At 35.8% G+C, this 12,670-nt stretch overlaps 1 protein-coding gene across 1 annotated transcript in view; it reads left to right on the top strand.

Annotated features, from left to right (window-relative positions):
* LOC132404484 (NAD 5'-nucleotidase-like) overlaps nucleotides 1-12,670 on the top strand; it is a 63,499-nt gene that overhangs the window by 4,333 nt on the left and 46,496 nt on the right. Inside the window, exons 2-5 of the mRNA XM_059988640.1 lie at nucleotides 3,837-3,988; nucleotides 4,277-4,860; nucleotides 7,876-8,023; nucleotides 10,346-10,511. Coding sequence (XP_059844623.1) covers nucleotides 3,837-3,988; nucleotides 4,277-4,860; nucleotides 7,876-8,023; nucleotides 10,346-10,511 — 1,050 coding nt within the window. The remainder of the gene's footprint in view (nucleotides 1-3,836; nucleotides 3,989-4,276; nucleotides 4,861-7,875; nucleotides 8,024-10,345; nucleotides 10,512-12,670) is intronic.

The following is a 12,670-nucleotide window of genomic DNA, read 5'->3' on the forward strand; positions in this document are numbered from 1 at the left end:
TGTCATGTTCATTGCCTAGTACCAGATACAGTATAGCTTCTTCTCTATTTGGCATTTCCACATATTATTTCAGATATTCTTCATGTACACATTTGTCAAATTATGCCTCATCTAAAACTTGCAGGAGAAAATGCTGATCAATATTAGGGACGTTGAAGTCACCCATGACAACAGCCCAATTACTTTTGCATCTTTCCAAAATCTGTCTGCCGACCTCTTCCTCAGTGACCCTGTTGCTATTGGGGGTTGGGGTATTCTATATCCTCATAGTCCCTCTGTATGCTGCAGTTACCTTTGCACCAACTGCCTTATCTTCTAAACTATTGCTCTGCTTCCCAACCCACTGGCAAAATAGTTTAAACCCTCCCCATCAGCACCAGCAAATATCTATCAGTGTTTTAATACCCAGCATTCCTTCTAGCAGTTCCACTTCAGGAAAATTTTCTATAGTTATGTTTCATAGTGTTAATCATGTTCTGTGTAGTCTTTAATATTTTTCTTCCAGTTGCCCCCAAACACCCTACTTGGATATCAGTTTCCACTCAAACCACATCACAATCATTTGTTCTAATTGCTTCCACAATTTGTGAACTTTCCCCATTATAAAATCCTGTGGTGCACAACTCAAGGACCTCAAATATATCAACAATAAAATTACTTGGGTTTGTCAGAAATCCCGTCAGGTTCACCACGATATTTGATCGTGTTTTCCTGGTCTCTTAATTACTTGTACCAATATTGGTGGCAAATTTGAGCCTCCAGAAGTATGATACATCCTCATATTGCTATCTTACAGTAAAACAATTAACATTGGACTTATATTTTGTGTGCCGCTCCCTGTTTTTCCATTCCATGGCATAATTCCTGACATCTAATATTTAGAAACCTGTTCCCAGTGATATATTCTGTCAGGAATAACCCCAAGTATTGACACACTCAGTATTCATAGTACTTTCTGTAATATTTTAATTTATTTTAATATTTTAATTTACATAAGCAGCAAAAATCATTGACCCACTGAGCCTGTACGTTGATCATATATTATGCTCACTTCTCGATTTCCATTTCCTACCTATAATTTCCTATATGCCCATCAAAAGTCCATTCATCATTCCAAACAGTTCCAACTTTCTGCATAAGGGAATTTTGGTTTTAAATGGAGGAGATAATCTTTTGACATAAACCTACTCAGCTCCCATTCATCTTGATTTTTATTGTTTAAATTGCATCTTTTAGCTGCTAAGATCCAAACAAAATCAGCTGGTCAGGTTTCCCACAGAAATGATTGAGTTAGGAAAGTAGCACAAGAGAATTAACATTTTCAACTTTATCTTAGCACCACAGAAGCCACATAATTTGAGATTGAAAATATGTTCAGACTGAATTGTTGCTCTGAATTCAGAAGATTTTAAAAGTGTATTTGTTTCAGATATGCTTTAAATATAATATTCATAATTTCACTGTTTATTTAACTGATTTAGACATAATTGTTCAACCTTTCCAAGCCTTATAAATCTTGAAAATCTATGATATATTTGACTATCTCTTAATGTTGAAAAATACACAGCTTCATTTGTTCTGGTCATTAGTATTTATTTTTTACTCATTCATAGGATGAGTCACTGATTCAGTCACTGGCAAGGGCAATATTTATTGTCTATTTCTAATTACCATTGAGAAAGCGGTGGTGAGCTGTCTTCTTAAACCCAATGATTTTGTTGAAGCTACTCTCACAATTGTTTTATGTTGGAGGTTCTAAGAATTTAACCCAGTGAAGATAAACTTTCAGGAGGTGATTTGAAGAAGAGCTTTCAGGAAATGATTTTCTCATTCAGTTGTCCTATTGTTCTACTATATATTAGAAACAATGGGTTTGGTAAATGCCAAAGAAATCTTAGAGGTTTGCTGCAAATGCATTTTTGGATAATACAGACTACAGCCATCATAAGCTACTGGTAGAGAAAGTGGCTTTTAGGGTAGTAGTTGGAGTAATTACATGGAATTAATTTGTCCTGAATTAGATTAGATTCAATTTTATTGTCATTGTGCCGAGTACAGATACAAAGCCAATAAAATGCAGTTAGCATCTTATGAGAAATGCAAAGAATAGTGTTATATACAAAATAACTGCGAATAAAAAGTGTTATAGCATACAAATATAAAAGTACTGAGACAGTACAATATGGGTGCAGTACTGTTTAGCGCTGTGATATGAGGTTCAGCAGGGTCACAGCCTCAGGGAAGAAGCTCTTCCTGTGCCTGCTGGTGCGGGAGTGGAGGCTCCTGTAGCGCCTACCAGATGGGAGGAGAGTAAAAAGTTCATGTTTAGGGTGAGATGCATCCTTAATAATGCTTTTCACCCTGCCCAGGGAGAGTTTATGGTAGATGTTCTCAACGGTGGGCAATTGGGTGCCAGTAATTCACTGGTCGATTTTCACCACACGCTAGAGTGCTTTGCAGTCCGATACGGGGCAATTGCCATACTGCACTGAGATGCAGTTGGTGAGTGTGCTCTCAATGGTACAGTGGTAAAAGTCCATCAGTATCCTGGAACAGAGGTGAGCTTTCTTGATGCTTCGCAGGAAATAAAGACACTGTTGCGCTTTTTTTGATCAGGATGGAGGAGTTCAGACGTCAAGTTTTTGGAGATTCAATCATCTAAATAAATGAAGAATATTTTACCAATAGATTTGGAATGTCAGGAAATGATTTTGTTATTTGATCTTACCAAGTCTATTAGACACAGTGCTTATGCTTGTAGTCCAGTTAGGCTTCTGATTAATGATAACTTCTAAGATGTTAATAATAGAGTATCTGGCACCAACAATGTTCCAGAGAGATGGTTAAATACTTGGATAAATCTAGTTTTGGAGTATGGTCCTAAATACTACTTGAAATAAAAACAAAATTGCTCTAATAGTGCAACAGGTTAAGCAATATCATTGGAAAGAGACCTTTCATCAGAACTAGGAAGGGGAAAACAAGTTAATTTTAATTTTAATAAGGCAGGGAGGAGAATGGAAATGGCAAAGGGAATATCTTTGATATGCTGATTCTGGGGTTGCAGTGAATGATCTATAAGTGGAATGATCATGTTAATTATTTAACAGGACCACTTAAAGAAACAGAATATGTGAAATGGCTGATCCATTCAATGCAAAGGTTTGTCAGTTGAGAAGCAGCACTTGCTCTTTTCAGGAATGCAGGGTGTGAAAGCAGAAGTGCTGAAAATAAATGAGATACAATCAAATGCCTGCTAATGATGGAAGAGGGATAGCTACAGTTCAGGCAGAAGAAAGTCATCTCCAAGTTTCTTTTATGTAGAAAGTCTCATTATCAGAGTGGATATGACAAAGATGGAAAAATTAGGAGAACAGAATTGAGTACCTGCAGGAGGCAGCCTGACAGGAACTAAATTTAAGATAGCTGTAGGAGTCTGTAATGCACATTTGTCACTACCCTATCCCCTTCATGGGAGACAGAAATATCCAGAAGAGGAAAGGAAGGAGAGAGTCAGGTACATAACTAATTCCATTGGCCTCATAATCTCTTTTACAGTTATTCCCAAAACACCTTACCAGCAAAATAAGGTCTTACATTATCAGAAAAATACCCCTATTCTCTCTGTAAGTTAAAACAAACTTGTTTTCTCTCTTTCTTAGATGTTTTGATCTAAACCACCAACACTTCTCTTTTCCTATATGCTGCATGGCTTGCTTAGTGTGTGCATCTTTCTTCTGTTTTTATTTCACATTACCAGCATTTTTCTGATTTTCACAAATAATATTTGGTTTTTCTGGATCTTATTTATTCTGTGAATTCATCATTTTTTACAGGTTTGCTACAGCATTAAAACAATTTAAAGCACTAAATCCCCTGATACTTTTTAGTGGTGACTGCTTAAATCCTTCCCTCTTAAGTACAACTACAAAAGGACGACACATGATACCAATTCTTAATGCTTTTGGAATACAATGTGCAGTATTTGGTGAGTAATTTTAAATATCATAAGTTGACACAAGTTACCTGACAATTTTTGTATTTCATTCCTATATTATATTTTTCTAATTGAAATTAGCTTCAGCAGAATAGATAAATCTAATGGCTAGCCATGACTTTTTATTTGCTTTAGATATACAGTAGATTCTTGCATAGTTATTAATATTTTAGTTTTAGGCTGTTTTTGTTTTTGATAGCTAAAATTTCGTGACATTAGACTATGGCTACAATCAGAATTGGATCAGTACATTTTGTTTACTGGACATTTGTTTTACAGGAAATCATGAATTTGATTTTGGAGTTGACCTATTGGAAGAAATAATATCAGATATGCATTTCCCTTGGTTGCTCAGCAATGTGTATGACTTATTTACTTCTGAACCACTAGGACATGGTATAGGAAGCAAGTTATTGGAATGGAATGGTGTAAAAATCGGTTTGATGGGATTGGTGGAAGAAGAATGGATTGATACTTTACCAACTATTGATAGGACAAATGTGAACTTTATTGATTACGTCATTGTTGCTAACCAACTTTCTCAAGATCTTCGAACCAAAGGTGCACAACTTCTGATTGCCTTGACACACATGAAATGGAATAATGATATTAGACTTGCAAGGAACACTGATGGGTTGGACCTGATTCTAGGAGGCCATGATCATGATTATGGCATCAAAGTAATTAATGGAACGCTAATCATCAAAAGTGGATCAGATTTTAGAAACCTAACTAAAATTGACATTACAAGAGCTTTTGAGAATAACTATAAGTACACCACACAAAAGATAGACATTACAGAAGATTTAGAGGAAGACGCTTTTGTGAGGAACATTGTCCAAGGATTTACTTCTAATTTGGAGGTATGTTGGCTATAGTTTAATGAATTTATTGATGCATTTTCATTCTATAAATTTGTGTCAGCAGTTGGTTTGGTGGAACATACTTCTTTGATTGATGCCCTGTATAATTTTCTTGATGTTCAATTATCAGATAAATGTTAATTGGTAAAACAAGATATTCTTGTTCAAAACACATGTATTATAACCTGTATTTACCTGGAAAAGTTAAGAATACTATTGCTGAAAGAAAAGTATTTTGTAATTATGTCAATATAAGTTACAATGTGAAGAAAATGTTTGTATTTATCAGTGCTCATTATCTGATTGGGCCATGGATTTTATGCAAGTAACAAAAAATTGTGGATGTTATTGATACCCTTTTCTCTATACCCAGTGCATCTCCCAAGTAATGATAAATATGACCTATCATTCTAAAATTATTAATATGCATAAGTAAATACCAGAATCATAATCAGGTTTGCTTTAACTGACACATGTTGTGGAATTTGTTGTTCAGTGGCAGTAACAAAATTTACAATCAATCAATGAATCAACCAGTAAATAAATAAATAGTGTTAAGGAAGTACAGCGAAGTAGTGTTTATGAGTTCATGGACTATTCAGAAGATTGATGGCAGAGGGGAAGAAACTTTCAGAATGGGTCTTCAGGCTCCTGTATGTTGTCCCTGATGGCAGTAATGAAAAGAAGGTGTATGCCAGATGGTGAGGGTCCTTAACAATGGATGTCACTTTCTTCAGTCCCACACTTTGGAGCTTCCATATCAGGTAGTGATGCAACCAGTCTGAATGCTCTCCATGCTATGTCTAGAAATTTGCTACAGTCTCAATCTCCTAATGAAGTATAACCACTAACATGCCTTCTTTGTGATTACATCTATTTGTTGGGGCCAGGATAGATCTCCTGCGATGTTGACGCCCAGGAACTTGTTCACCTTTTCCACTGCTGACCCCTCTGAGAACTGTTTTGTATGCTACCAACATCACTTCCTAATGTCCACAATCAATTCATTGGTCTTGCTGACATTGAGTGCAAAATTCTTGTTGTGATACCATTCCAGCAGCTGATCTATCTTGGTCTTTTAAAATAGTAAAATACTGTTGTGGTTGAAGAGCCTCAGTTCTACATTATATAAATGTTGTGATCTGTTTCAGACTTGTATTATGTGGGATCCTATTGTGCAACATTCCAGTTGTTATTTTAATAAATCAAGATTTTACACAGCTGTGTTTTGTGATTTCAAAAACAATTGCTGTTTGTAAATATCAATACCTGGTTCTTGTTTGTACACCTCTGTATATATTTCATTTGTTGTAGGGCTGACATCATCAGCATGCAGATAATGAATGGCAAGTCATCAGTCATTACGCAAGGTTTCAACACAAAATGTCAGAAGGATTCTTTCCTCCCATAGATGCTGCTTGACCTGCTGAATTCCCCCAGCAGTTTGTTGCTCAAGATTTTAGCATCTGGAGTATTTTAAGCCTTCAAAGTGCTAATGATAATGATTGGAAAAGAGCGTTTCATTACTGGAGGCAATCAAAGAAACAAAAGGACTTACAATGTTATTTTAGCTACTGGGCTTGTGGGTCTGTACTTTGTACAATAGGGACAATGCTATTAAAATAAGGAAAGTTGCTTTCCTACTTTCCTGCAGTCCAGAACTGCTAGGTCAAGGCCAAAGATGATAGAGGAAACAGAGGCTCCCTGAGTGTGTGGATTGAAGGAATATTTTAAGACAGGTTTTTTTTATAACAGTTAAAGAAAAAACATTTGCAATCTACAAAGACGAAAAGAAAGTCTGAGAACCCAGCTGATGTGGCTCCTTTTAATTCTAGCAGTGGCTGTTTCACAGAATTTAAGAACTGTTTTGACATGCACCATGTCAACTATGGATGAAGACACTGCAAAAATGTAGTTTTGGTTAATCTCTTATTATTAGTTTGTAGCAACAAAATATACTGCACCTATAAAAATGCCATTATTAAAATCCTGCAGAGAAGATAACAATTCTGTAAGTCAAAAATTCTTCAGCTGTGAACCCCCTTTTCACATTGAAAATTATTTTTATAATGCAATTTTCAATTATGTGAGATTTCTTAGGAATGTGATTCTAGGTTTAGAGCAGAACAGACAACTATCTTCAGAATCTTTTTGTGTTGCTTCACTTCTTGCTTTAAGTCTTCAGTACAACTCAATGCAGCAATACCCTCCTCTTTTCCTCTCTTGAATGCACTGCCTCCTGTACTAACGTAGTTTGCCAAAATATGTTTAATTTCTGTATTGTTAAAGTTGTTGTGATTAATTGAAAAGCTTGTGGTGCAATCCTGGCAGTGATCAGATATCTCAAAACAAAATAGAAAACACCTTGAGCTTTTTTTTATGGGACAATTGATCTATTTGTGCACAAAATGAACAGGTGTTAATAAAGCTTAAGTAATAGTCAGATTGCCAAAGAAGCAATGCACTAGACTTTATTCAATTCAGTGGGCCAGTGTTAAAACATTCTTGCAATAAACTTAATTATTTTGATGAAATTTTGTTCCCCAAGGATGATTTTTGGCTCTTGAAGCTTTATGGAGCAAATGAATCTTACAAGAGATTGCAACGTTTCATTGATAAGGTTTTTTTATTTAAAATTCCCTGTAAGGGAATATGATAATTTGAAGTACTTACATTAAAAGTTATATTGTTTCCATCGTAATATTTTGTTCATTGTTCAGGCCCCCAATAGACTTTGGTAAACCTTGATGTTTTCACATATTGTTAATTCTCTTAAGGAGCGTTTTGTTGCTTAAAATAATTTAGTAATAGAAATCTTCTGATTCTTTTTGATCACTCAGCTTAAGGGCATATGAAACAATTATTTTTGTTAATTTTCAGTTATTAGAATAAATGATATAATCAGAATGAACTGAGATATAGTTTAATGTAATTGCTAGTTGATGATTTTTACTGGATACTAACCATAGCCACAGAAATTTATTTTTTACATATCTATTTTTCTAATCTATGCAGCACCTGTTGGGAGAAGTGCTGTGTCAGATAGAGGTAGAACTGGATGGCCGTTTCACCACAGTAAGAAAATCAGAGAGCAGTCTCGGGAATCTTGTTACCAATGCTATGCTTGAAGCCACACATGCTGATGTGGCATTGCTTAATTCAGGTATATTTTCCTCAATAAATCTTTGTTTTTAATAACTTAGTTTCTACTAAACACCTAACCAGGTCCAATCAGGACTTTAAGTTGGATTAAAGTGTTGAAATCAACAAGCTGTTCTGATCCTTGCTACCTGGTCACTCTGCAGAATGTAAAACTGTTTGATCTTAGAGGAGGTGTATAGGGAGTGTTGTCTTTAAAAAATTTAAAGTAAAACAATGACACGTGTCTTTTATGGTTTTCTGAGAGACTAGATGGTGGTCATAAAGAACCTTTGTACAGTTCTGAATTATAATATACACCCAACTTTTGCTTATCATTAGATATCTTGAATTAATCATCTCAACTATTCAGCTGCTGGCTGTCTTGGATCATCACAATTCTTGGAACTAGGGTACTTATGCAAAGTTATGCTTTATTTATGTATGGTGGGAATCAACAATGTAATTAGTCTCGGTGGTATTTCAACAGGCACTAACGATAAAATAATGTTTGTAATCTACCCTGAAATGAAATTACAGTAATACCAAATTGTAAAGCTTCCCTTAATAGCACAATGAGTAATTGCACTGTATGATTAAATATCGATCTGTTAAAAAAATGGCAGGGTCATTTTCTGCTTTGAGGTAGGCAAGTAGATAGGCGTTGCTTTTGGCTTTGGTATGTTATCCACTCCTAATTACAAACCAGTGACTTTTACGAAGGCTTAATTACTGTTGTTAAATAAGTGCGGCATTATTTGCAAATTATTCTGCTTGCGTGGTTACATATCATACTTGTGTAGGGAAAAATCTGAAGAAAGGGCATGGAATTTCATGGAAATTTACCAGTGATTTTGGAAATAATTAACAAAATGTCATTGTCTATATGGTGGAATGGGGAAGGGGAAACATTTGGAAAACAAATTTTAATGTATAGGATGCATGCTGAATGTATTACTGACAGAACAAATGGCACGTCCTGTTAATTTTGAACTTTAATTTATGGAGCAGGAGGCTTTATGATCTCTGCTTTAGTGGGAAGAGAGTTGTAGTTTTATTAATAGTACAGATTGTTGCAAAATTAGAATAATAGCAGTTCTTGTTCTTGTGTGTTACCATAGATGACACCCCACTTATGCGTAGCATTTTCAAGCTTTGCTATGTGTGTAGGAACTAATGCTATGTCAACATAAAAATTGCAAATTTAAAAATTATCTGTATTCAATGTAGATATTTGTTTCATATGGCAAATCTGAACTCACTCATTTAATCTGAGTTTTTAGATCTTTAATCTAGAAAGATGGGATTCAGTCATCATGGCATCTGTGATTCAGTAATTTTGGATCTTTTTAAAATATGTTGGCAATGATAGCACAAAGCTTCTAGAAATTTGGGTTCACTAATGTCCTTCAGGTCACAGATAACTTTTGCATTCTGATTGACATAAGACTCCAGGTCCACAAAGTGGATCACTTTTAACTCTGTCCTTAATTCAGGGACAGTTATGGATAGAAAATAAACATTGTGTTTATCAGAGATGTCCATATCACTTAATTAAATTTTTGAAAATCTGCATGAAAATTTCACTGTAGTCGAAAAAGAACGACTCAGACTTGTGTCATCATCCGACAGCTGGTGTGCTGCTTTGGAGGCTATGATTCTTCAACTACACAATAGGCATATTTTGAAATATTGTAAGTGCTTTTATCCCTACTATTATTTCTGGCAAAATTCCCAGCTCCTTATCACCCTCTGAGTAACATTTTTTCCCAGACCTCTTCAATCCTTCTACCAATTATTTTAAATCTATCACTCTGCCTCTGGGTTTTCGCCTCTTCTGCTAGAGGAAACAGATCCTTCATATTTTTAGGCAGATGAATTAGATTCATCTATTTCTGGCCTATCCTGTTCCAAATGAAACAACCAAGCCAATCCGATCTTTCTTTATTGATAAAATTTTCAAGATCCTGACAAAACCTTAAATGTCTGTACCATCACCAATGCAATCAGATTTCTTTTTAATGTGACCAGAAGTTCATGTACATTATCTAGGTATTGTTGTTCACCATTCTTACATTCTTTTCTTGGCTAATAAAGTAAAGCACAGCAAATGCCCTTTGAATTTAAGAGTTCAAAAGAAGCTGTGAGCACGCATTCCTATGGCTCTTTGTTCCTGCAGACTTCTCAGTAATAAAAAAAGATTGAATTGACTCCTGATTATCAGAAATAGATTCCAAACAAATCAAGGAAATAAATGCACAATAATTAAAAGTAAATGAATCATATGGGCTCTGTAAGATAATACTGATCAAATCTATAAAAATAATCAATATTTTTGAATTTCTAGGTACTTTGCGCTCAGATCGTTTACACCCACCAGGTGATTTCACCATGCATGATCTTCTGATGGTTTTGCCTATTGTGGATCCACTCCTGGTTGTTCAGGTGACGGCTGAACAATTATTGGAAGCATTAGAAAATGGGGTGAGCATGTATCCAGAACTTGATGGAAGGTAATTATTTCTGGACTTTTTATTTTTGAGGTGATTTACCAGATTATGACATATGACTCTATTTAGCAAAATGATGCAAAACATTGTGAAGAAATAAAACTAGAAATAATTCATATTGCAACATGATTATTTGTAGTTTATTTGTAATAATTTTATGTGTTGCATGTGAGTAATTTGTGCACCTTGTTCTGGAGGATCATTGTTTCGTTTGGGGGTATACATATATACTGTTGAATGACAATAAACTTGAACTTGATTAAGAAATCCCCTTAAGTTTAATTGTTAAATAGCTGGACTGTTTGTCCCACTCATATCAGAGAGGAGGCAACGTACCATCCACACCAGGACCATCAAATTCAAAAGCAGTTACTTTTCCCAAGCAGTAAGGCTAATCAACACCTCCACTCACTAACTCACCCCTCCACATCATAATAACCACTACTTTATTATCTCCTGTCAGTTACCTTGTGTACAGACACCCCTATGCCTAGTGTCACTTTATGGACATACAATCTATCTATGTACATAAGCAATCTAATGTATTTATATTTACTGTGTTTTTATATTATTATTATTATTGTGTTCTTTATCTTTTTTTTGTGGTGCATCAGACCCCAAGTAGCACGTGTACAGGAAATTACATTTAGCAGCATTAAACAATCTTTAATCTTGAACTTCGAATCATGAATAAAGAGGCATCAATAAGTGGGCAACTCTTGGCATGCAGCTCCAATGTTTAGGACTCCATAGCTGAAATCCACAGTCACAGTCATGGGTACTTCAGTAAGCAACATTATTTTACGATGTTTAAAAAACTCTATTGATGTTCAAATTAAATGATATCGACAGATATTGGAGTACTCCAGACTCGTGGAAAATAGAAGTGCAGAAGTCACACTTGTTTACAGGTGTGTTTGAAATGCCTAGACCTTATACTGCACTCCTAACTATCCTGTTGGTGAACGTACCGTCTCTGAAAAATAAACTTGAAGACCACAGAGTAAGATTGTAGTACCAGGGAGAAATCAGGGACTGCTGTGTACTTTGCTTCAAGGAAATGTGGCTCATGCCCGCAATTTCTGATGCAGTGCTGTAGCCTGATGCCTTCACCATTTTCTGCAAAGACAGGACTGCTCAGTGGTTTAAAGGTAAAGAAGGTGGAGTATGCTTTATGATTAACTTATCATGGTGCACAGATGTTGAGATTCTGTCTTAGTCCTGCTCATATGACCTGAAACATCTAGAGGTCAAATGTCATCTATGTTATCTGTCGAGGGATTTTCAGCCATCATATAGGTAGCAGTCTATATTTCACTTCAAACCAATGTCAGGCAAGCACTAGAGGAGCTAGGCACTGTGATTAGCAGGCATGAAGCATTGAACCTTGATGCCTTCCCTATCATTTTGGGGTATTTCAACTAGGTCACCTTGAAGAAGTCTCTGAACAACTACTGTCAACTTAACACCTGTGGAACCAGAGGAGCCAGCACACAACCACTGTTACACTTCCATCAAGGATGCTTATCGTCCAATCATACATCCATACTTGGGAAAGTCTAATCACTTGACAGTACTTCTATTCCTGGCATATAGGTTGAGACTAAAGACTGCAGCACCAGTTGTGAGGACCAAGAAGGTATGGCCAATAGAGGTGGAGAAGTGCCAACAAGACTGCTTTAACTTGATAGACTGGACAATATTCAGGGACTCATCTTAGAATCTGAATGAATACACTACATTGCCACTGATTTCATTAAGATCTATGTGGATGAATGTGTGCCTTTGAGAGTATACCCAGACCAAACACCGTCTTTTTAGGGCTAGATCTGTGGCATTTAAGACCAGTGAGCCAGAAATATACAAGAAATCCAGGTACGACCTATATAAAGGATAAAAGAACAATTCTGATTGAGGTTAGAGATAAAAAATATCAGATGCATATCAATTCTGATTGGGTTTGTGGGCCATTAATTCCTACAAAGTAAAAAGTAACTGTTATGACATACACCCAACCACACCAGATTCCTGCGTTTACACACTCTAACTCTAAAATATAGATAGCTGGTGTGGCCCCTGAAAGAGTTCAGGACTGTCCTGCTAATTGTCGCCAAGAATTAAGTACTTAAAGAGCACCTGAACTGAGGTTTGGCGCTCAATCA

Source organism: Hypanus sabinus, chromosome 14, assembly GCF_030144855.1.
Source record: "Hypanus sabinus isolate sHypSab1 chromosome 14, sHypSab1.hap1, whole genome shotgun sequence".
In the NCBI taxonomy this organism is placed as follows: domain Eukaryota; kingdom Metazoa; phylum Chordata; class Chondrichthyes; order Myliobatiformes; family Dasyatidae; genus Hypanus; species Hypanus sabinus.